This window comes from Lethenteron reissneri, chromosome 24 (assembly GCF_015708825.2).
Source record: "Lethenteron reissneri isolate LAM-NWPU_2019-01 chromosome 24, ASM1570882v1, whole genome shotgun sequence".
Classification (NCBI taxonomy): Eukaryota; Metazoa; Chordata; class Hyperoartia; order Petromyzontiformes; family Petromyzontidae; genus Lethenteron; species Lethenteron reissneri.
Genome location: NC_083802.1, coordinates 13,675,858 through 13,700,924, shown reverse-complemented (window position 1 = coordinate 13,700,924; position 25,067 = coordinate 13,675,858). Strand labels below are relative to the sequence as shown.

Below are 25,067 nucleotides of genomic sequence, written 5' to 3'. Positions count from 1 at the left end.
CAGTCCCTGCGATGTAACAATCCATCTGGCACCTGCACACGAGATTCATCCAGAACTCCAGGTTTACAATGGATGTCCTCAAGCATATTCCCTCTAGCTGCCACAGACCTCCTCGCCCCCTTGCTCCTTTCAAGATACGTGCTCTGCCCAAGCTAAGTACATCTGAAATTGAAAAGCAAAACATTACCGATGCATTAAACACACCTGAGCCTGTGCATGACCTCGGGCAAAATCTTGTCCAGGTTTTTATTATGCGATGAATTACAGCATTACACACACACACAAAACCAAATAACAAAAAGACAAGAAAATAAATATACTGTAACAATACACAACTTATGTCTTCTTAGTTGATGCCAAATGATTCTTTGTGCTAAAAAAAGGTCATTTAAATACATAAATCAGACTCAAGCTTTCATATATGTATATACATATGCCTTTGTGTATATGTATATAAATATAGGTATACATACTGTATTATACACATGCTGTATATAACACTATATACATAAAGTACAGCACACATATATACAAGGGACCAATTAATGGATATTGGAAGTACACACAAAACATAGCTTGAAAAAGCAATGACGCAATTATACTTCCGATTGGTAGACTGCAGCCAAATCAAACCCCAACGCTGCTGGATTTAACTTGAACCCTCGGTTCATGAAATAATTGGCCACCCCTCGTATACATGCCGAGTTGTACACTTACACTAAAACACGTATATACATATATAAAAGCACGTTTATACACGCATACAGTATCATACATATATACACACACACGGGCGCGCGTGGGCACGCACACAGATAAAACAGGAAACCAGGAAAATAATTAACCATCGACAGAACCTTACGGCACATTCGCGCAAATGCAGAGGGGGGGGGGGGGGCGGCGGCAATGGCTACAGGGCTAGATTTTTGGTTTTGCGATCGCAGAGGCCGTGTGCAACTCTGCACCCCCCCCCGCCCACGCTCCAAACCCCCTCGTGCGTAGAGGGAACCCAGCGACAACACAGGGGACCTACTTTAAGCACCAGCGGAAACGACTTTTGTTTGATTTTCGACAGAAAAACGGCCAAATCAGCGGAACGTAGCAGCTATTTGGCCGTTGCGAATTAGGCTCCGAGGACCTAATACACGTTGGCAGAAAAATGGCCACGAATCAGCAATTTTGTGCCGAGTTTGCGAATTATCTTTGAAAAAGTGATTTCCACCAAAGCATGAATCAAACCAGGAACTCCCCTGTTGTGTGGCGGCGGTGGCGGCATTCCTATGCCATTACCGTTTGGTTTTACGGCTCTTTCCAGTTTGAACCTCGAATGGCAATGCACAATTTAACTTCATGAATTCGGCTTGCTTTATTCTCGGTACACGTCAGATTTGGACACCATTATACTTCCGACTCGTAAACCCTATGGGGGGAGGGGTGTTGCATGTGGCCCAAAAAAAATAATCGACAAGAAAACGGTCAAATGGAACTTCCTGTAGCAGGGGCCCACACTAGTCCTAGAATGCTGGGCCACATTTTTCCCCTTGTTCATACCACTTAAGGTGGCATAATTCCGATTTACGTGGCAAACATTTGAAATTAGTTGGGGTATCAAACGATCCACTCGTATTTGCCATATAAATGCTTCATGCACTGGTAGTACTACAACATTAGGTGGTACTAATATTTGCTCCGGTTCACGGACTGATTCCTGGATCTCAGCCAAGGCTCTTCTTCTGGATTAAGGACTTGGTTCTAAATCACCTTGAGCATGCAACAAAAGTCATAATTCTACACAAAGAAAAAAATACATTCAGAAATAAAAATGTTAACTTGTGGCAGTGATTTTATAGCAACGTCGAGAGCTTGACATTTGGATCCATGGAGAGGCTTCATTTGGCTGAACTTGGACTGGCTTTCACTACAAGACGGAATCCGCCCCCTCTTCAACCGCGTCACTGCCACGTGGACAGAGCACGACGCGTAATTCAGCGTGCGCGTGGCCCCCAACAATTAACACAAACATAACTATAACCTCCACTCTCTTGAAGAAAAATTGTCTCAAAACATAACTGAGATTACCCTGAGCTTGCCATTCTAACACAGTGCAGCACACCAAGGGAATACGGCCGGGCGGTAAGACGAGTGCACGGAGCTTGCACCCACACACACATCAGTGGCGAGGCAGTCCGAGTTGCCCACGGACCTCTCGCCAACGTGACATCGCTGCTGGCGTGATACACTGCAGGATGGCGACGCGATGATGGGGCAGCAGACTTGCATTTCGTTTCTCGGTGTCCATCCTGCTGCGAGTCGGTGGTCAATGATTATCCTTCATAATTGAACTGCAAAAAGTATGTATACTTCATGGCGGGGCGGAAGGTAGTCTGTAAATGTACACAGTGCTAGGTGCACAAAACGACGTAAAATGTTTTAGATGGTTTGGAACGGCGTTGGTTTTCCGCTTCACTCGTATTTACAGTCTCGACGGCCGGGAAAAAGTGTACAGCGGGGAAGGTAACGTCCTACAACTGGCCTCCGTATTAAAGCAAAAGAACAGAGAGGCAGGTGTAGGTATGTACGACATCCAGACTGCACATTACAAACACAGAGAGGTCAATTCAAGAACAGTGCCCATGATTGGCGAGCAGTCTTCACAGCGCGTGGTCTGCGCATGAGTTTCCGATTCCAGCCACGCCTGGGTGCTGGGATTGTGACGTTCGGCGTTAACCGCCACACCTAGGAGATGCGAGGTGAGAAGCAGCAGCAGCCTTCCAAGCACGTTTTCTCATGCATATATTTGCTTAACACTGCACAGCCAGCCCCACCAGGTTTCCAGTGGGACTTTGGGCTGCCTACGACGGACAAAAAAAGTGCATGCTTCACTACTCATTTATGCACAAGCCACGTCCGCACGCTACCATCGTGTCCCCGCTCTACGCATTCCATAATTCGGCATGAAGGCATGCACACGCTACAACCGAGTCGACGAGTAGGTGGTGCAGCAGCGGGGGGGATGAGAGGCGCACGATGACGACAGCACCTTTGCCAATCGGCCCCACGGCACGGCACGGCTCGCTCGCAGTGGGGGGTGTTGTGGCCTCCCGCCGCTCGCGCGAACCAACTTTCCACGGCAAGCGTCACCCTCCCCCCGGCCCTTCCCACCCCCTTTCTTTCGTAGGACACACACGACTGAAAATTCTCCATTTTTCGACCGGAAGCGGAAGGGACTTTCAGTCGTCCAGCGGAATGACCTCCGGGCCGGAGCTGTTGAGCATGTCGGGCGGCCCCGGCGTGAAGACGTGCGCCGCGTGTGGGTCGCGGAAGCCGCTGGACGACGACAGGAGGCTGCTGGAGCTCGTGCTGCTCGTGACCGACAGCGGCCCGCCGACGGGCGACGTGAGCGCGTCCATGGGCGCCGTGCCCACGACGGGCGACGTCAGCTGGTCCAGGTAGACCGGCGGCGTCACGTACGGAAAGAAGCCGTGGCCGCCCAGCGCGGAGCGCACCATGTCCTGGTCGTCACCGGAGCTGGCGCCCCCCAGGCCCGAGCTGCTGTAGTGCTGGAGCACAGCAGCGGCGTGTGGGAGCAGCACCGTCAAAGAGGTTAAGGCGAAGCCGAGAGCGAGCCGATTAGACGCGCGTGACAACTCCTCGAACGTAACACAGCAACGTAAAACTAACTTTTCCGCACCTCCGATTAGCAAGGTTGGTTTACGTACGGTGCGAAGTTGAACATGCATACGTTAAGTACGCGCATGCGAAAACCATTAACATCTATACTGTGTGGAACTCAAGTGTTCGCAGAGGTCATACAGAGATGTTAAAAATATGGTGTCTCAAGTGATAAGTGAAAGGTGTCACTATTCCGGAGGAAGGGTTTTCCTACCTGACTATCTCCTTGCAGCAAGGAAAATAGGTCCAAACCTACCGCGGCACCAACGGAATGACAAAAAAAAATACACAATTAGTGACTGGAGATAATGAATTTCATTGCATTACGATGTAGTGCAAAATACTTCCGGTAACGTTAACACAATAATGCCCCTCACATGCATAGAACATATTGCGCATTTAATATACGGTAGGTATGCTGAATGTATGTTCAACTTTTCGCACCGTACACAGCCAGAGCTAATTTAAGGTGCGGGGGAAGAACAACAAACTAAACACAAAAAGCAGCTCTAAAGAAATGAGTTGTCAATCTAGATTTATTGTCCGAATGATCAGGACACTCCGATTCATATTTGTGTTTTGGGTTCGGACATGTGATAGTTACGCAAAAAAATTGTCACCCCCCACCCCCCAAGCTTAATCACAATGTATCGATCAAACTCTAACAAATAAAACTCGTCACCGGTGGCTTAAGACTTTCATTATTGAATTTAACACCGATGTACGACGTTTCGCCCCGGTAAATCAGGAAATTTACTCTGGAGGCGAGCAGATTTTTTAGTTCGGACACGGATGAGTAAAAGCAAAAATATCACAGCTAAGAACCAGTGAAGAACTCCGCGCATCCACAGCCTCGACACAACAGGCATTAAAAACCGGAACCAAGCACACACAAAAAAGAACCACAGCAAACGCACACTGGCGCACTTTGCAGGGAAAAACAAAGCAACAAACAAAACAATGCATGAAATGTGACAAAACTGAAAAATTAAATGTTTCGCAAATCAGCCTTGCCAAGGTCCCACGAGCGGCTGCGGGGCCCAGCAGCTGTACCCTGGAGGTCTGGTGGCAGGGAAGGCAGGTGCGGGTGGTGGTACGACGGGTGGTAATCAGTGAGCTGCGGCGGCACGAAGCCGCTGTCCAGCGCTGAGCCACGAACGCCCGGTGACGTCTGGTGCAGGTTCAGGATTCTAAGAGACGGGGGTGGAGGGGGGGGAGGAGACACGTGGACGATTAGTTTAACACGTAGGCCTTTCGCGACCAATATTATTTATAAAGGTTTTTTTTTTAAAGTTAGATCACGTAAATTTAAAAACGTGGCGTTATCCCGCCGCCACTAGACACAGCCAATTAGTAAGGTTTGTCAAGTAAACAAAACGTGCCAATTAGTTACTACTCAAGCACACGGTGTGTGGAGAGTAAATGCTATTGATACAACGATATACAGCTCTGAGTCAGTGGGGGGGAAATGGTAGCCAGTGGAGAAATCAGTATTTCATCGCAGCGAGTTTTGTACATGATATATTAGTGAGTTACAATCCCGTTAAAGACCTTGGAGACATGATAGGTCGATTCGATCCACAATCATGATACGACTAGCAACTGTTAGAAAGGTACTTTGTGGATGGCATCATCTGGCCATTAAAAAAAAAAACCTTCAACAGTCAATCCGATTCGACCTGGATTTGAAAATCAGTGTTGGTCTGACATGCCCATTATGGGCACCCATGAACTAACGTGGCTGGACACTCACCCCCGCGAAAGCAGTGAGGGAGAGGGGCTCGCTGCTGGAAAGCCACCACCGCCGCCAGCACCGCCAGCACCGCCGCCTCCGCTCTTTGTGAGCGTGCTGTCCTGCGCGTCGTCCTCTTGGTCGCTATCGTCGTCGGATGATGACGAGGACGAGCTATCCAGCGTCAGGTCGATAACCTCCACCTTCTTCCCATCCACGCTCACGCGCTGCTCCACGATGGACTTGCGCTCGTCGCTGCACGGCGAGCCGTTGTCGTAGCTGTTGGAACCTGTGCGTGCAACGGCCAATTCGGGGAAAATAAGCGCGAGCCGAATGTGTAGCGTGTTCCAGCTAACCCCCCCCCCAACCCCCGCTTCAACGATCCGCAATCACCAGCACGGTCAAGTCCTCATGACCACCACTGTATTTATATCGCACTTCCCATTCAGTGATTAGAGGCGCCCTGCGGCAGGGTACCCGTGTGCGAAGCGGCGGTGGCGAGATGTTAACTACCTCGCTTGGTATACAGGACGTCGCGGGTTCACTCCCGATCCCAACCCCAACGCCTGTATATATGTTTAGAGTATTTGGTTGCTATAAATTTCCACATGACGACAAGACACTTCATTGGGCTATCATTTGTGGTCAGGTCGCTTTTGCAAAATAGAGCTACATAGCTCAGTGGGGCTGAACTGGTAAAATAAAAATTGTTACGAGTTTTAGTGTGGTAGCTGTCCCAGGCACAAGGCCAGCAAGCGGGCATTATTCTGCAAATAGGGGGTGATGTTAAAAACGTGGTTTCCGAATTGAATTTCTTAAACATGTCAAATTTAGAACCAGGCTGAACTCCACTCAGCTTTCAGGATCCAACAAGATGAGGCGCATTCATGGTGATGTCATCGTATGTAGGCAGCGCGGTGCGGTACGCTACGCGTGTGTAGGTTGGTTGCGCGATAACGAGATAGCTTATCCGCACGGATTAACCCAAAGATCTCCCTGCAGACTAATTCCTCGGTCTTCCCGAGATCTGATGAATCGGATTGGGGGGGGAGGCGCATTCGTGGCGATTCGGTTACAGGGTGCTTCGCTTACTGTCGATGGTGCCGAAGTGCATAGAGGGGCTCGTGACGTCCTGGCACTCCTTCTTAGGCCTCATGGGGCTCCACGAGCCGTCCTCCCGGAACTTTATCTCATCCACGTCCGTGCACGAGCTCAGAATCTCCATGAACAACCTGCCGAGACGTGCATTTACAAAGCGACAGTTAACTCAAAATATCAAAACAACGTGTACAGCGTGTCTTAAAAATAATACGAGCCAAGGTTTCCCCACGCATAACAGGGTATATAATGGGAACCCCACGTACAAAGCACTTGCACGTGCGGAGCTCAAATATTTTTACAGCATCTCAAAGAAACCAATAATTGTTATTCGCTGCATTGCCATGCTACGCAGATATGTAACAGCAGCGAAGCAGTCCCAGTTTAGTCCTGGACAGTAACTACTGTAGTAGCACTAGACTGTGCAATCCACAATTGGCTTGATTTTCTTGTGGTATCGGTGGTGTTCTCATACCGTGTTTGACCAATTCTTTTTTTTAGAGAGTTTTGCATGTGGGAGGTAACCAGAGTGACCGGAGACAACTCTCGAACGAGAAGATAACAGGTTCAATGTCACCGCCCATACTGCCATCTCCTGGCCCCTCCCCCACCCCTCCCCACAGCCCAGCCCAGTGGGTTTGGGAGTTTTCACACAAGTGCGCATGATCCACCAACGCTAGATTAATGTAGACCTTCCATACACTTTGCACAGCATCAGGACTGCGCTCAGCGTCTGGACTGCCAAACATCTGTAACTTAGTGTAGCCGTTTCAAATTGCAGACACGGTGGTTATTATGAGATGTTGCTGTCACATGCAAGCATGCTGGCGCTTCAAAGCAAACCAAAATAAACAAAGTATTGATTTCTTTTTGACATTTAGCAAGGACAAGTATAGTCCTACACTTGCTCGAAAACACTTGACTATAATTATCGACTTGGTTGCACAACTCGCAGCGACTTGGGTTATGAAAACAACAATGGGACATGTCATACACCCCAGCGACCGCTGTCACAGAAAATTAGACGCAAGCTGTGCCGATGGCCGTGGTGGTGCAAGCCTGTAATACAGCACTGGAGGTGAACATTGGTGGATCATGCACACTTGTGTGAAAACTCCCCAAATGCACTGGGCTGCAAGGTGGCCGGGAGACAACACCACAGCAAGAGCACCAAATCCATCTGTGCAGAGCTTTAAAAGTGTTGTTCCCTTGTGGGCGTGAGGATTTTTTCAGTGCCGATTCCTTCGACATGGAAAGCACTCGTGAATGTTCAAACATCCCCCGAATTGTAAGACTGGGTGAGACGTTCTTGCTAAATCTAAGGGCATTAATAACGCTTTCAAACCAAGCGTTACCGCAACAACTTTGTCTGTCCGTCCATAATGTGGGGGCACGATAACTCTTGTAAGTAAAAGTGATCTAATATGAACAAATTTGCAGCATAAAGTTGTGTTACTACTGGGGACTTTCCTTTTGAAATTGGCCAAATTAATCCAAAGGTTGGCACAACTTCAGACCCAACAGAGAGCAAATAGGACCTTTTGCAAATAGTCAAACACAACTGCCTACAAAATTCAAAACTGATAAAGTCTTCCAAAGCAAACACACGTTGCTAATTCTACACGCAATTTTTTCCACACTTGTTGTATTACCGATTTGTTATTGCCATCGATAACTATAATTTACCCGTCGATGATGAGGCTGTCGTAGGGGGCTTTCTTGTCGCACACAGGGCACACCCACGTTGGCTTCTTCTCGTTCATCTGGATGTAGAGGGCGGCGTCGAAGCACTGCAGGTGCGTGCAGGTAAGTGCCCGGCACGGGATGGTCAGCCGCATCTTGCCCAGCTGCGCAAGTGAATCAAACGCAAGTGGTCCACGTGAGTTGTTGAGCCATGGGCTGAACACCAAGGCTTTTTTGTTAAGCACTAGATGTTATCGATGAGTGCAAACAAACCTTACTACAATAAAGAATCCAACGTTCTGTTTTGCAAGTTGGTAAATTACGCACGATATGTTATGAAGAGTTCTCATTAAAAGTTTTGTTTCATGATATTGCAGCGGTACTCAAAATGGCACTCTGGTATGTTGAACGTTTTACGCACCGTACACAGCCAACCGTGCTAATCAATGACGCGCTCAGATCTACGTTGACGTGATTGAATCAGGTGCTAACGAGCAGCTGGCTGATGGGTCTCAGCCTGGTCACCAACAGCAGTGCACAAAAATCCCATCAAATCGGTTTTGGGTTTTCACTTAATTCTGTGCATTCCAGCTCTGAGGATTAACTAAGATGGTTGTCACTGGACGAACCCTATAAAATATTGATACAATTTGGACTTGTAAAGCATCTTAACCCAACCGAATATCAAGATTCTGAAAGTTATGGTGTTTTTTTTTTTTACTAATCAACCACACCTAACTTAAGAATCCAGTTTCATCACACGAGGCAGTAACCTGAATTTGTACTCAGGAACTGCGGTGCTTGCTCAGTACTTTTACAGCATCAGACCTCGAAAGCATTTCTTACAGAAAATTAAAGGAGTGCCATTTAGTAGGTCTGAGAAGGCAGACTTATTTGACTTCAGAAATGCTTCTAACGTCTTCCTACTTATGACCGTCAGAATTCCAGGTGGAGGTTTATATTCATCTCATAACTACGACGCTTTATGCGCAACGTAAATGTAATCAGCGATAAAGTGTAAAAATATCGCGGGTTGGGGCGATGGGGGTGTCCAGGCGGCGGCTGCTGGTGTGCGCGAGCGTTCTAACGCGAAGCAGAAATACGTGCACTCACTGGACACAGCAGAGAGACCCTGAGGCTTGTGGTGGCGATCTCGCTGTCAGGGTCGGCAGTCAGCTTCTCTTTGACTGCGGGAGAGCAGATGGTCACGAACCACATGAATATGGGGCGCTAACTCCTGCACGCGCTCATCGCTAATGATGCGGCGCTAGACAGATACTCTGCATCAACCACTGTCACATTTGATACACTCTTGACTGCTGCCTGGTTCTAAAGCTCAAGCATTAAAATGTGTCTAGCATTAAAGTGTGCATGACATGTTATGAAAGCGTACGTGCACAGCACTTTTGTCGGTCCACTATTGGATGAGGGCCTCCCCACGCCGTACTGGTTGTGGGGGTTAATTGACCGTACACTGCTCCGTGTGGTTTGATGGAGGTAGGGGAGCATAGATGTACAAGCACAGAACTACTAGTACAACAATGCATGTTGCTGCACCAGTGCCCTCTGCTGCACACCAAGAAGACCCGCTTATAACACCTGTAGTAACATACCAATAGGTAGAAAATATTCACCAATAGATAAAATATATATGATTCAACTCCCATTTAACTTATCCAAATGTGGAAAACTGTACATAGATTGAACTCAGGCCACTGATAATGGCTCATAACTACCCCATTGAGAGTTCAATCCTAAAACAAGAACAGCTACGCAGAGATAAATCCCAACGGGGGCAAAGTACACAAAGAATGCTGAAAACAAGTTAATAATTACAACTTAAATTCTGTGGGCAACAAAACAAAGGGATGTTACAAACATTAGACATGTTACAGCATGTCCTTTTCCGTGGAAAGACACCCAAGAGGTGTGGCAGATTTGGGAATGACTTCTACCGTTATCAAAAATAATTATAAAATCAAAATGGGTTGCTTCCATCTTTCACGTTTTTGAGAATGTTGAAAAATAACTATACACCAGAAACTTTAGATGAATTCCCCTTTTCGTAAGGAAGCCCTTGATCAATGACACACATGGTGATCAACCACACATTGTGGCGTTGTAGTCTGCTCCAACAATTATGCTCTCCCCACTGTCAAACACGCACTGACCAACATGGAGTTTTGTGAAATAACCCTCATGACCCGAAACGGCATGGGGGAAGCAGCCCTCATCCAACAGTGAATTGTGACAAGGGCTGTAAGCGCACATGTACAAGGATGGCGTCGTAATCTTTAAGTGAAAGTATACACGGCCCGTGCTCTCACAAAGGCTACTCCACTCGGTGTGAATCCTCAAACTATTATTGGTTTTAATAGTCTTTAGTGAAGTGCTGATCGACAATGATCCAATTGGCGATAATCACGAGTATGCTGTAAACGTGTGAAAAGAGCACATTGCACCCATTATTCTGATGCAATTCACAATTCACCATTTAATAAGCAGTAGCAAAGAAGCACGTTAAAACGTCTACTCAAAAACGTGCTCATTAAATTAAAAGTATTAAATGATTCACAGCAGACAGGATTAGAATTACACGCGGACTCGCCAAGCAACCATTTCACATCACTCGTGACTCAATGGATCGCTACAATTTGGGGCTCACGATTTGACGACTGATCCTTTGACTTAATGTTGCAGCGAATGTAGCGCCTCCAGTGGCAGCAGGTGTTACCACACGTGCTATAGCATTCTTGGCTTCTTACACTCGCTCGATTCAAGCGGTGCATTGTAAGCACAAGAAAACGATTCTCGCCGATAAAGGGAATAAAATAAAATCTCGATAAAGCAAAATCATTACAATTGCAGGAGCAACCGCTGAGATGACACAAAGGCGTGTGGATTTGTGGATGCGTACTCAGCGCTCTCGAGTGATCGGAATTGCGGATTCCCTTGGCCTTCATCCGGTTGAGAAGCAACGACGAGGTGAGCTGCTTCACAAGGTATACCGAGATGGAGTAGTTCTGTGAAGAAACGGCCGCACATGTTATCAGAGAAGGCCATTATCTCTGCCCGTGAATAATCCAAAGACACTATCCCTACAAATGACTGAGCGTGCCCTTGCCTCTTTAGGCTGTTTCGCCAGGCTGTCCAACATGAGCTTAATCGCTTGTTAATGAGGAAGTCTTCTCGTGGCCTGAAGGCAGTGATGGATTTAAAAGTAGCGGTGTAAACAGGTGCACATATTTTTTCTGATATTGATTCTTAAGCTCATGACAAGTGCATGAAATTGCATGTGAGGGAATCAATGGTTGAACATTTGCTTACGGAACGGGTTCAATTGAGTCCTCTAGTCATTCGGGGCCACCTTATGCACCACAATATAAAAAAATGCTTAGTTAATCGAACCACAACTCTGAATCGCAATTTATCATTCAATTGCAAGTGGGGTCAATTATACATTCATATAAAAGCACATGACTGACACTGCAGTGCTGTCACCGGTGTTCTTAACCAATATAAAAAAATACAAACTAACCAATTTTCTAATTCATGTTGCATAACTTAGCACGTCGTATAGTATATGCAACCCAAAAGAGAATATTAAAATAGGAACAGCATTTATATACTGCAGGTGTAAATCAATCAGAAATATTTGTTTTAAAGGATACAAGCTTCCTTAAAACATCTTGTGAGTGCATGGCAAAATCAAATACGACAACACATCAAAACCAAGCTTGCTTCCTAAGCATCAAGAGTAAAAAAACACATTTAACTAGTTCTGCAACTGAGTGAACTGTAGAAGTTAAAAACAAGGCTTACAAATCCCATTTTGAATCATTCACCAAAAACCGTTTGAAAAATAAAAATAACCACAGGAATTGCAGACACGAGTGTGAACATGTCCGAGTGATCCCGACCACCAGCACCCGCGTGTCTACGCACGCGACAGGGAACGAGGAGGGGCTTCAAGCAGATGTGGGGGGGGGGGGGGGTCACGCAGGAGAATTTGGGGAGTGGGGCTGGTGGGGGGCTGGTGGCGGATGGGGGGGGGGGGAGCCTCACCCTGCCGAAGTCAGCTGTCCACGACACCGTGATATGGTTGGGCACCGTCGGGGATAGCCGCACGTACGCCGTGATGTTGACGGGACGGCTTGGCCGCTTGGGTTCTACGCCGTTTTTCGTCGGCGGCAGATAACCCTGCACACACCACGCACAGAGCAAAACACGTCCATCGTCATTCGTACCACGGGGGAGAAAAGGAAACCCCATGCCACCCCCACCACCAACCCCCTACATACTTAAGGGTGAGATTACAGTTCAATTGCCAAGTGCATACAATCCACCAACTGACTGCAAGAGGTAGCACTGCGCATTTAACGCCGTGCTTATTTTGAACTTATTTTGCACTATACGTAGCCTTAGGAGGCAGTTGGTGAATCACACTGGGATTGTCACGTGCAGAGAACACGAAGGGTGGCAAGATTCACCGCCCGGCCCAACTCCCTTTCTCCACGATGAAATGAATTGTCCTTATTTAGGGTCACAATTCAATTAAAATTTGGCCTATGACTAAATCTCCTGGAACATGCTCGATCTCACCAGAACTCAGAAATTAAGCAGGGTTGATTTTAAATAGTGCTTTGATGAGCAAACACCATGCACAATTAACTGTGGGGCGCTACCTGATGAATAGCCGATAGCATATCAACAAAATCCACTAATTGTATTGCTCCCACTTCTACTCCTCACCTTCACCAACCTGTACCGACCAGCATGGTGAAGCATGGTCAAACCACCGCTCCGACCGAAAGACATGGGGATTGATACAAAAAAGGCTCCACGTGTACATTTAACATGCTATTTCCTTTAACACGGCGAGAGAATAGGTGTGGAAAACTGTGAGTGATCAATATATACACGTACCGGCAGGGGACAAAGTTTTCCGTTCACCTTCACACACAGGTTCGCGGGGAAATGATCTTCCTGCGGACAGCTCGTCTCCGACAGGCAGAACCTGGGAGACAATGCACACACAGGTCAGTTTGTCCAGCCTGATGTAGCCTCATGGTCATTATGCACTGCTTGAATTTTGCACAATCAAGTACTTGGCGAGGACTGCCGCCTGAAAATACTACAAAGATGTAATTTTCATAGATACCCTTTGGAAAAAATACATATAAATACACCGGATCATGTCAGATCTCAGAAACTACGCAGGGTTGAACCTGGACAGTGCTTTGAAGGGCAAACACCAATAATAGTTATGTTTATCAGCAGAGGGCCAAGTCTAAAATCCCTTGTTGTACTGTACTATGCAAAAAAAATATTGCTCAGCATGGCCGAGTAAGGTCAAATAACCCCCGTGACTCATGCCAAGAGGACAGCCTCATTTCACAATTGAGTAACAAATGGGCTCTTGCATGTACCATTCAACTTTATCGCTTAAACATGCTGTCACCCAGTAGTGGATTCAGAAATGGCTTAATTTTTTGTTTGGTCATTTACAAGAGCATCTTTGCCCTTCAACTGCCTTACCTTAATTGTACTTGTACAGTGAAGTCATACTTTTGGCCAGGCAAAATGTCCCTTCAGAAAAAAACACAACATACGTGAGGTTTTACTTCCGTTCTTGAGTCAACACGTCAGCTGTGATGGAAATTTACCCCCCCCCCCCCATTTTACAACAAATATTTACACAGGCAAAGGTGAATTCGTTGGTTTATTATTAGACTCAATAAATGTTAACAATGTTAAACAGACCATGAACAAGGAACGGATCAGTCCTGTTTGCACACCCTGCACAAACCATCCCCCCTCTATGAAGTGACACATAAATATGGGCTCTTTAGCCATTCTGTCCTGAAGGACAATATCCGTGATAACATCAAGTCTAAATTTAGAGAGGTACATACATCGACTCATATTGTGGACGATTTCCCTATGACCTGGGGAGATGGAGGGCAGAGCAATGAGCATTGAAGATGGCCCTGGTGTTGCCAAATACGAATTGACGAGGGAGACCGGTAAGGTACGAGATACCACAGTCGAGCACTCACCGAGAGCTGCTGATCTGGGCCACTTGCTGTGGCGTCAGCGCGAAGACGTAGTACGTTTCCTGGAACCGCTGGTTGCTACTCGTCACTGTGAGAAGGCACACCCACAGCTCGCGTAAGAGTAACAACACACAACGGCACTGGCCGGCAAATGCATGATCACGAGTATAAATGTAACAACCCCCACAACCGACAGTGTGGAGAGGCCTTCATCCATCAGTGGACTGACAAATCCATGTAGATTTTAATCACAAGGTATTGTATTGCAAAATCACTTGCCATACAGTACTACACCTGGTTACAGCTTTATGTTATGACGCTTTGCATTTCTGTTTTCATCTGGGAATGGACAGCGGTGAAACACCAATTGTCTTGCAGCTGCCCACATAAAGACGTTTCCTTCGTCCAGGAAAGCACATGACCAGCGGCTAAAATAACAATATGTTGTATTGCATCTAACGTGTCTTGTGGCAAGCACTTAATGTGACCTAGACATGGAAGGAAGCCATGGGAATGACGGATGACAATTTCTGCCGATTTAATTAGGCCCCGGCAAGGTAAGGTAATTTACCCTTTTTACCAGGTAAAATGGTAAAGGTGTCGACCATGCCAAGGAGTAAGGTGAAGGGTAGGGTAAAGGTAGCGCGGAAGAATTACCCGGTAGGATAAAGGTAGCGAAGTATTACCTGGTAAATACTCTTCATCCCTCGCTAATAGCTCCATGGCGGAGTGCGTGGCCCCCATTTTAAATTGGAATCATTGATGTCGGACCAGATGGAGACGGACCACGTTCTTGAGGTAGAGGATGAGGTCGAGGATGCCAGCAAAGGCATTTCCGGGATCGCTGCGAACAGCAATCAAAAGAGGCAGCCGCATGCGTTCCCGTGGGAGCACACGCAGGATTGGGTGGGAGGGTGATCCCCGTGTGCAGCAAGGAAAGTGGCAGTGTGTGCACTGCCGCAAGTGGTTTTCCTCCCACACGAACACGTCGGGGTGGAAAGCCCACCTCAAGAAGCACAACGTGCTTGCCCCAGGCAGCAAGGTCGGGACGTCGGCGTCGGCAAGCCGCCTAATGCAGCAAATGCTCAGCCGGCCAGCAATCCCAGATCGCCTTCTGGTAAAGTTTGAGAACGTGGTGGTTGATTATGTTATCTAAGGTGCCATCTCTTTGCGAGCCGCCGGCAGCGACAAGTTCAATATCTTGGTCCACACATTGACGCAAGGATACGAGGGCACGTCGACCCGCACCATCATTCGCAGGATTGTCGAGCATCACGCCATCATGCTGCCCATCGTCGGGGCGTTCTTCGACGAGTGGTCGAACCGCAACCTGAAGGGATTTTGGACTGGTCACGGTGCACTGGATCGACACCAAATCTGGTGGGTCGAAATCCATGCTGCCGACGATCCTCGATGTGCAGTCCGGAAGGGGTGTTTGGCAAGCGCATTGGCACCACTCTGTTTGAGCACCTCCAAAGCCTCGGGCACAATGTCTCGACCAAGCTGCTCGCTGTCACCAGCGACAATGGCTCTGATGCGATCTATGCTGTCAAGACGTTGTTCGCCCTGGTCAACGCGGACGCCGGATATGAGCAGTTGCGGGCTTGCCACCATATTCGCTGCGCGGATCATTCGGTCCAGATCGGCGTCGTCCAAGTTCTCAAACTGATCAAGTCGACCAACGCCGAACTGCGCAAGGCACTCGTCAATATCAGGCGCAGCAAGGTCGTCCGGCAGTCGTACTGCCGCGAGGCCGAGATCGCCAAGCTCGCCAGCAAGCAGCCGACGCACCAGGACTTGTCGACCAGGTGGAATTCGACGTTTGACATGGGCGACGACGCCATCAAGAAGCGTGTCCCATTGGACATTATCATGGAGCACTTCCAGGATGTGATCGGCGTCGGTGCTTTCTCTGAACTGCAGTGGGCAAACATCGAGGGAGTGACAGCATTCCTGCGAATGCCCCGCCAGGTCATGACCTCGTTGTCGGCGGACCGCAAGTCGACATTGGGTCTCGTGCCAGTGACGATGGAGCACCCGTTCCCGTCATTGCGATCGCGGTAAAGCCGCTCTTAAGAACGATCGATGAGTCCTTGACCACGACGGGGATGAAGGCCGAGCTGGTGCGGTACCACGACATCCTAGTTCAGGAACACGCCATTGTGGCATCCTACTTGAATCCACAGTTGCCGAAATTGACAGACCAAGACGAACTGGCTACACTGAAGGCCACTGATCCGCTCTGTCCTGCAGCATAGCTACTCGGACGTGCTCGCGATCCCGCCGACGGCAGTCGCCGTCCATATGGAGGAGGGTTCGCTGTTCAGCACCCTATTCAGCAACGTCGGCAGCTCCGTCAACGACAGCGATGCAGTAGATCGTTTTCTGAGCATGGGCGTCAATACCGCCAGCACCTTCATTGACGTAATGCAGTGGTGGTCTCCCCGAAAAGAGCTGCTCCCTGCCCACTACAAGATGGCCTACGACTACTTGGGAGCGCCGGCGACGTCAACTCCCTGCGAACGCGCGAATCGCGGAGCCGGGCGGGAGTTCACATGTATTTGCCAGTCGCTGTCATCGACGCTCTTCATCCAGTCCATGCGCTTGCGCTCGTGGATCGCGGCCGGCTGCCTGAAGGTCCCGTCTAACCAGGCCGGAGCGGCGGAGGATCTTATTGCCCGTCGTTCGTCTGAGGACGACGGCAATGATGAACTTGAACAGGTTGTTCATGAGATTGTCATCGACCAAGACGCATGGGACGAGGTGGTTATGGAGGACGGTGTCGTCGACAGCCTCAACGCCCAATTCGAGAGTATTCTATACGAATAAAGCGCTCTACCTCGCATTTACCTGTTATAAACCTTTTTCATGTGTAGTACCCCGGTAATTACCCTGTAATCGAGTAATTTGTATGGGGTAAGGGTAAAAGGGAGGGTAAGGTAGGCTCGTTGCTTTTTACCTTATACCTTACCTTTCCACGGACTAGATCAAATCCAATAGATTACAATATGATAATACATGCTACAAACCACCCATCAACGAATGTACCGATGTTAACAATTTACCAATACGGCTAAATAACGAAGCAACCATAATGTACTACTTATATTTAAATGACAACCATCTGGTGGGTTTTCAAAGATATTTTGCATACAAATGTTGTGGTCTTTGTTCCCAGCACAAACAGCGAGCAACAAAGGTAATGGGAGTAAGGACAGCACGAGCGTTAATAAGCCTCTTATACTGAGCAGGGCTTACATGTTTTACTTTCATTAGTCACAGTAGGTGTATCTATTGTTATTTTAAATTTAGAGCTGGAATTTAGGCAAACGAAGAGCAGAAACAACTTTAAAATCGCCCATTACGATTACAATTTATATGCAATTTACAGTGAAGCTCTCATTGCATGATGGGATTTTTTTTGCATAGTCATCAGTGAATGGGCTGAGACCAACTAACTACGCTTGAGAAGCCAGTTTCATCACAGGTGGCTGCTTGAATTGTTATGTATGCACTTTATTGTTAGCACAAAGGCTAGCAACAAAGACAACTTGAGTAAAAATAGCAAGAGTCCATGGCAAGCATCTTAAATTGATGGCAGGAGTTTAAAAGACAGTGCATCTTTATTGCGATCACACTACTGGCTCACAAGTGTACATATGAGCAAATGAGTTTTAAGGGGATTGCAATGAAACCTTCACTGTAAATTGCACATCAATTGGAATTATAATGGGGATTTTCACATAAGCAGAAATTGTTGACGTCATTGTGTCCACACACGCCATGTGGAAATGTTGTATGACATAAGGTGTTGACTTTAAAAGTTGCCTCCCTGAGAGGTACGTTGACTTTTTGTCTTAAATATCAAAAAAGCTTGCAACAAATAAGCCTCCTTGCGATTCAATTAACCATGCGGATCTGGCATGATTCAAAGTTACTCTTTTCCCCCACAAAGGTTTCAGGGATCAAGTGACCAAATCACATACAAAATATAGCAATAGACAATAATTATTTTGCACACTATCCGATGGATGCATTCCAAGCAGACGACTCGATTTTAATCAATGAACCAATGCACCATCACACCTCTAAAGATAAAGCGAATTAAGCTGATAAAAAAGCCAAGTGTGAAAAGGCCGAACGATAGCGGCGGGGAATGATACGAGATCAGAAATACAAATTTTACCGCGCCACTGCGTCCGGCAACACCATTGTCGCGCAGAAAACAGGTGCCACGGTGGCGAGGTTTTAACTACCTCGCCTGGAATATAGGAGGTCGTGGGTTCGATCACAACCCTGATGGCTGTATACTTGGAGCTTGCATGTTCTCCCCGTGGTCGCATGGATTTTTCTCAATTGTTCCCTCCACATTTATAAACGTGCGTTGAGAATATTTTGCAGTCATAAATTTCCACGTGATAAGCCACTTCGTTGAGCAATCATTTGTGGTCAGGTCGCTTGTGAAAAAGAGCTCTATATATATAGCTCATTGGGCCTTACCTGCTAAAGTAAGAAAGAAATTTGTTTCATAGTTTTAGTTTAGGCGCAACCTACCAAGACTCGTAGGCTTGATGAGCTCGTCAAGGATGTCGTAGAAGGGCAGGCTCCTGAGGCGCACGTCAGGGTGGACGGGGTGGTGTGTCCGGGTGGGCAGCGTCTGTGTCGGCGGCTGCGCGGGCGGCGTCGCTGCCGCGTGGGAGTGGAGCTGCTGCTGGAGCGAGCGCTCCATCTCGCGGCCCGGAGCGAGCAGGGGCAGTGGTGAGACGGGGCTGCCCGCGTCGTAGGGCAGATGGGTCGTGGAAGAGGTTACGGCCGGGGCGGGAGATGTCACGGCCGGCAGCTCGGTGTTTGCTGTTGCCGTGCCTGGACTTACCTGGTCGGAAGAGAGCGAGGAGGATTTACAACGGGGTTTAGTCAAATACCAAGCTCATTCAGGGGTGGGGTGTCCAATTCTATCTAATTTCCTAAAAGGCCATTATTTCCATGAAGACCATTTAGAACTTGTAATGCTGTTTATAAAGATGTTATATCAACAATGTATATTAAAAAGGTAAGAAAAACACTGAAACCAATGAAAATCACACGTATAAAGTACTAAACTCTGCTTGGTGCGTGATGTTTCTATGTAGCGTGGAGAAGCAGGTAACAAGTTAGCATTGCTTTGCACAAAACTTTATTATTTTAATTTTCCAATTGTATTACATTTTTAGGCATCTCTACAAAAAGCCCATTATATGCAGGGCAGTATATCGGCTCAAGTTATTTTGAGGACGCACCGTTACTCCTGGCAGCTTGTGCGAATGGCATGGCACATATTGATAAAATTGTAATGAGTACGTGAGATCACCGTTGACATTTAATGCCAATAATTTGCAAGAGCTCGTGTGAGCTGAGGTGAAGCGGCTTTACTCCGTGCATTTCTTTCCAGCACAACAACAAAGATCCAATTTCAGCCTCCCACAACAGCAGTGTCAATTTACATCCAAACGTGCCGTCAGTGAACGCTCCAGGTGGGAGATTTCTTTTTGGAGGATTTGTTTATTTTTTTACAATCACCAGCAAAACAGGCACTCACAATCACCGATGATCATAGAACATGTACAAGATGCTGGCTAAGGCCTGATGTAAATTATGCCAGAAGGAATGGCTGTATATTACAACTTTCATTTCTGTGTGCACGCAAACTACAGGAAGCAGGTTTCCGAGTGGCACAGCAGAGCTGCCGAAAAACAGGAGCATGGGTTCCACCGACTAACCATGCGATGCCGAGGCAGCCGTCGGCGGTACAGCTCCTTGATTTTAATCTGCACGGCTGGACTGCAGCCACTTCTCAACAGTTGCAATGCCCTGGTCAGAAGCTCCTGTTTCCTTCCGCTCTTGTTTCGTCCAGCATACCCCAGCAACACCTGCAGCTCTGAGACTCGAAAACTAAGCACCATATGCTGCGGAGAAAAGGACAGAAAGGGCTGAATGAGGCTCCTGTTCACTGGGACATATCACCTGCAACAAAACAACCCGGTGTCCAATCTGGATGGGAGACTGTCTGCGAGTACAACGTATTGTAGGCTTGGTGTGCAGAGTGGCCAGAAGATGGCAGTACGGCAAGGGATTCTTTCAATATATATGTGTGGAGCTTTTGAGTGTTATCTCCTCAACATGTTGTGGAGAGAGGAGCAACAGCTTGGCTGAATGAGGCTCTTGTGCGAACGAATCCTCTTAACACTAACAAGCCATCATAAATGTACCAAATAAACTCAGACGCTTGTATGGGAGACTCTCTAGGGAGACCATGGGCTGCTAGGTGGCCAGGAGATGGCAGTAGAGATTAGGATAATTAATCTATGTGGAACTTTGAGTGTAATCACATGCATGTGTTTTCTCTCGGTACAAAAGTTTCACTCGCAGAATTGGTCAAACGTCCCAATGCAGGGCTCTCCTGAAAAAGGTATCTCTTAACACTCGGTGACACTTCCCCAGGTAAAATGCATTATTCCTAAGATTTTTTTGGGTTATAGCATGTAAATATAGATGTCGCCCGACACAGCCAATTAGTATGGTTTGTCACGTAAACAAGACATGTCAATTCGTTATTAGTACAGCACACACTGGTGTGTTGGGAGAGTAAACAATCAGAGTACGACGTTTCGCCAGTAATTACAACTCGCATCATCAGGCGACAGCCAGATTTGTGGAGAAATCCTGTTTCGTTATTAAATATATTCATGGTCTAACCCAAAAAACTCTGTCATGGATAATATTGGTCGCGAAAGTCTACGTGTTAAACCAAAAGGCATTATTAATATCAATGTAGCCATGCTTATATAAGTTCACATAAGGCAACCAGTTTGTAGCATAAGTGGGGATGAACGGCACGGAAGTTAAACTGGGCGTGACTATTGGTAAAGTCTTTAGGAGGACTTATAAGTTAAGATCACGATACTTGATTTGAACCGAATCAAAATGATCCAAACAATGACAACCTTAACATTGCTTAAAAGTTCTGCTTGAATTGTGATTAAAGGTGGCGATTCTATGAAATAATTACCTTTTTGCTCAGAATAAGGGTATATATACCAGCCTGCGGGGGTCATGTGGAACCTATTTCATACAAATTATACAAATTGAAAACCAGATTTATATGCACGATATTAGATGCATTGAGCAATTGATGCACTGTTATACTGATTCGCCAGTATTTACTCTCCTAGGCATTTGTCCAGAATAATATTCCTCATAAACTGGACTACTGGACTAATAAATTAACAGATAGCACACAGCTTCTGGAGTGGCTATTAGGCTAAAGCAAATGTTAGCCTGGGCCTTATGGTGCCCAAACCTAACTTCAGTCAATTATCTCCATTGACCATTTTCTTACTTGAGGCTTTTGAAAAAAAAAACAGGAACCAAAGTACGCGGCCACTAGCATTGCACTTTCATAGGAAACAAGGGCTTTAAACATATCACATTACATGCTACATGTAGCTTGTCAAATCATTGCTAACTGTATAGAAAAAATGCTCCAACATAAGCAGCACATAATTACGAGTTCAAGTTCGACTCAATGTTGATAAGTGCTCGTTTGTGCATTGTTACACTTTGACCCGACTTGGTTCACTGAAGCAAAGCGCTTTTTACTCAATTTCACGTTCCCTAAGCTGAAGATGAGATTAAACTTTCACTCGCCAAAGTTTTTTTTTATTTGAAGTAGCAAGCTTAATCACCTTCTTATGCCGGTATACTAATCTATGATACTCTATAAGAGAAGCCGACAAAATCCTCCACGTGTCAAGTGCCAATCGTCAAAGTTGGCTCCTGCCCCTGTGGTGGAAATTCCACAATCCTATGGTGGGGTCTGGTCAAAACAGCTTTTACCGCTGTAGATTTCCAACAAAGTTCTGCTGCCTCTTCAGAATGCAACGATTAATTTTACGACCGACGGCGAGATGACTGGTGGCGATGTGGCCAACTAAAACCTGTAAAATACACAGATGTTTACAGGGTGGTCCAGATGTCATGCGACCCCCATCTAATTCTCGAAAACGTTATATATTTCGTTAAAGTAAGGTTAATCTAAACCCAGAAATTATTATGCAAAGGGATAAAAATGTTAGGGGTACATTTATTATTCGGGTGGTTTATTTTGTATTTGTTTCGGTGATTTATTTACCTTTGTTGTACTTTGGAGGCCTATCGTGTTTTGTACTTTTTGTTGTTGTAACGGTCTGACCCAGTAAGTAATAAAACAATGAATTTGGCAGTTTGTTTTGTCGCTTTAATCTTAACATGAATTTAAAAAAACATATGGATGGAATTGCAGCGATGTGACCAACTTCAAAGATTACAACAAAGCTCTTTTATTCTTTTTGCATGGCCATGTTAAGTCATCCGTTCGTCTATAGTAGTACAGTGCGTTGTTTTCTTTACACTGTATAATGATGCCGCTTCAGTAAACTTAAGCAATGAATAACAAGGCCACTAAACATTACAGCGTTTGTTATCTGCCAAAGAAAGGAAGATCGATGCTCCAGTTGATTGGCCTTTGGGAAAACTGTACAGTACCGAGGGGTACAGAAAACCCATCTTGTCCAGAATGTAGAAGTACTACTGAGAAATGTGCCACTAAGGGAAGTCCTGAGTCAATCCAAGCCACTGCTCCACACTGCGTGGGTTATGGGGGTTATCTGAGCATACTTCACCACGCTAGTCAGCACGGGTTCATGGCGGGTAACAGACGCAGAAGCATAGAAGCACATCACAAAGGATTTTGCTACACTGCCCTCTGCTAACCCACAAGATACCAACAGGTCCCCCCCCCCCTCTGTTATGCAAGGGTAGTTACCAACCTAAACAATACCTGAGGCTGAAACCTGCTTAGCTTCAGAAATCTGGCGAAAGGGCGCATTCCGAGCAATTTGATCCAAGGGGCACTGTACAGTACTGTATAGGACTAACACAATCAATTTAAAGCGAGTAAACAAGACCATCGAAGCATCGTTCACCTTCACAGTATACAAAAAAACTCCAATATTCAATTACAATGCGGATTATTTACCACATACACGTTTCAGCAAGCTCACTGCAGTGTTCATGTTTACATTAAACACCCGAGCAGAAGGACGAGTGTTCCCAAACAAAAGGAGGCAAGACACGTGCTTCTCGCCCTCGTGGTGTCCACGCTCTAAAAAAGGCCTGTTCCAAAAAACATTAACACGACTACAAACAAAACTAATTCTGAGCTATTGAGTACAAGTATTCGAGTTCAAGGCAACACGATTAACAATGCAAAACTCGTTTTAATTTAAACGAATTGGTGATACTGCGTTGAGAGCGCTTTAAAAGAAAATACTAATACAGTATGCAATCGGCGATTTTTTGGTCCAATGGGCCTTCTTCATAGCACATAGATGCCAGAGACAGTGGATACGAGACTGCACTTGTTTACACCACGATGCCTGAAAAGAACTACATTTAAACATGTTCCCAGAGCGCTACATCTGCATATGGATAGTTACATATGGGCCTCTTGAGTAACAGACACCGTGCAATAACATGTATGAATACTCATATTAGAAGTAAATGTATTTTACTGGCATACTGCATTATGCGAATTTTTTTTTCAATTCACGCAACCCGTCTCGTCCACGTGCGCCCTAAAATAAAACCAACAGTTCCTCTTGACAAAGAGATAACAATAGTTAGGGTTCTTGGTATAACGCCGATGACCAAATCAACTGGAATGCTCACGTTAGGTACTGGAAGCCAAGTTTGCGCGACTCTGGTTAATGCTTGGATGGGCAATCACCAGGGACAAATCCGGTTGCTATAGGCTGCAGAGCTACGGAGTGGACAGCAGAAGGGGGGGGATAAAGATACATAGTTGTACTGTACACAGTACTTCTTAGCGCCCATGTCTATGCGTGCTCACGACCTTAAAACACAGCCACACTGACAAATAACCCCCACGGGATCACCCATCAGTGGACTGACAAAGGTACACGTGCAACGCAGCTGTTTCTCATACTTCTGAATACAAACGTAGCGTTCTTGTAAAATAAAATTAAAAACCCCACCCCCGGTTATTATATATAATTGGCCAGTTGAAGCAGTTTGTTTACATTTCGGCCAGCAACGATTATAGATGTCTCACCCTCGCGAGGTACAAACTCGCAAACCAAAATCAATTCCTTTCCATGGCCAAAACACGGACAATGGCTCAACACCTCCATCCTTTCACACCTCGTGTCCCCCCCCAATATCTCTCCAGCTCAACGTGGGAGCACGCAGTTTAAACAAAAGAAGCCTAAAACCTCGGCGTGCTCGCGAAATCCACGAGGCCACAACAGAGGAGAGAGCCATTGAGACCCCCCCCCCGAACCCAACGAACGCGACACAAAACGGAACAAAACACGAGCCAAAGACACCGCTCGACCCACAAACACCACGCTGCCATTCCCAACTTAAATCGTACAATTACCACGGCTATAAAACAAGAAGAACACCGCAAGATAATTAAGACGACACCGAAAGGCCCCCCCATCCAACCACTGCCAATGGGAAATCGCCGCTTTGCCGGCCCCCCCACCACCACCGCCGCCTTACGCGAACCGACCGTAATTTTTTTTTGGCGCGGCAAAAAAAATTACGAACCCATCGACGGCAGAAGAAAAGCGCGCCGGTTGTAATCGCCGGCGTGAAGGGGCGAGGGAGGAGGGGGAACGTGAGCAATGAGCAGAAAGAAGCAGAGCGCGGCGTCTCCCACCTTCAACTCCGCGCTATCCGCCATTTTCGGACATTGTTCAGCGTCAAGCGCGGGCGGCGTGGGGGCG

General features: G+C 46.7%; 1 protein-coding gene across 5 annotated transcripts; it reads right to left on the bottom strand.

Annotated features, from left to right (window-relative positions):
* Positions 1 to 215: 215 nt before the first annotated feature.
* Positions 216 to 25,067, bottom strand: LOC133346638 (E3 SUMO-protein ligase PIAS1-like). 5 transcript variants are annotated; one of them, XM_061558359.1, is made up of 15 exons: positions 25,001 to 25,067; positions 19,998 to 20,183; positions 18,796 to 19,114; positions 14,245 to 14,329; positions 13,724 to 13,774; positions 13,112 to 13,202; positions 12,251 to 12,385; positions 11,103 to 11,208; positions 9,299 to 9,372; positions 8,189 to 8,349; positions 6,497 to 6,636; positions 5,426 to 5,693; positions 4,687 to 4,862; positions 3,887 to 3,924; positions 216 to 3,560 (listed from the first exon to the last, which is right to left on the bottom strand). In XM_061558359.1, exons 1-15 carry the CDS (start codon positions 25,022 to 25,024, stop codon positions 3,231 to 3,233), a joined length of 2,184 nt encoding a protein of 727 aa, XP_061414343.1. In that variant the 5' UTR covers positions 25,025 to 25,067; the 3' UTR covers positions 216 to 3,230. The 5 variants fall into 5 exon arrangements, with proteins under 5 accessions (XP_061414343.1, XP_061414346.1, XP_061414344.1 ...); XM_061558362.1 differs by having other exon boundaries at positions 4,726 to 4,862; XM_061558360.1 differs by having other exon boundaries at positions 24,889 to 25,032.

Coding starts and splice junctions, on each gene's coding strand:
- LOC133346638 (XM_061558359.1), bottom strand. CDS start 25,024: ATGGCGGATAGCGCGGAGTTGAAG. Junction 12,386..13,111: donor GAAAACTTTGTCCCCTGCCG/GTACGTGTATAT, acceptor TGGTGTGTGCAG/GGTTATCTGCCGCCGACGAA. Junction 9,373..11,102: donor CGATCACTCGAGAGCGCTGA/GTACGCATCCAC, acceptor GCTCTCCCGCAG/TCAAAGAGAAGCTGACTGCC.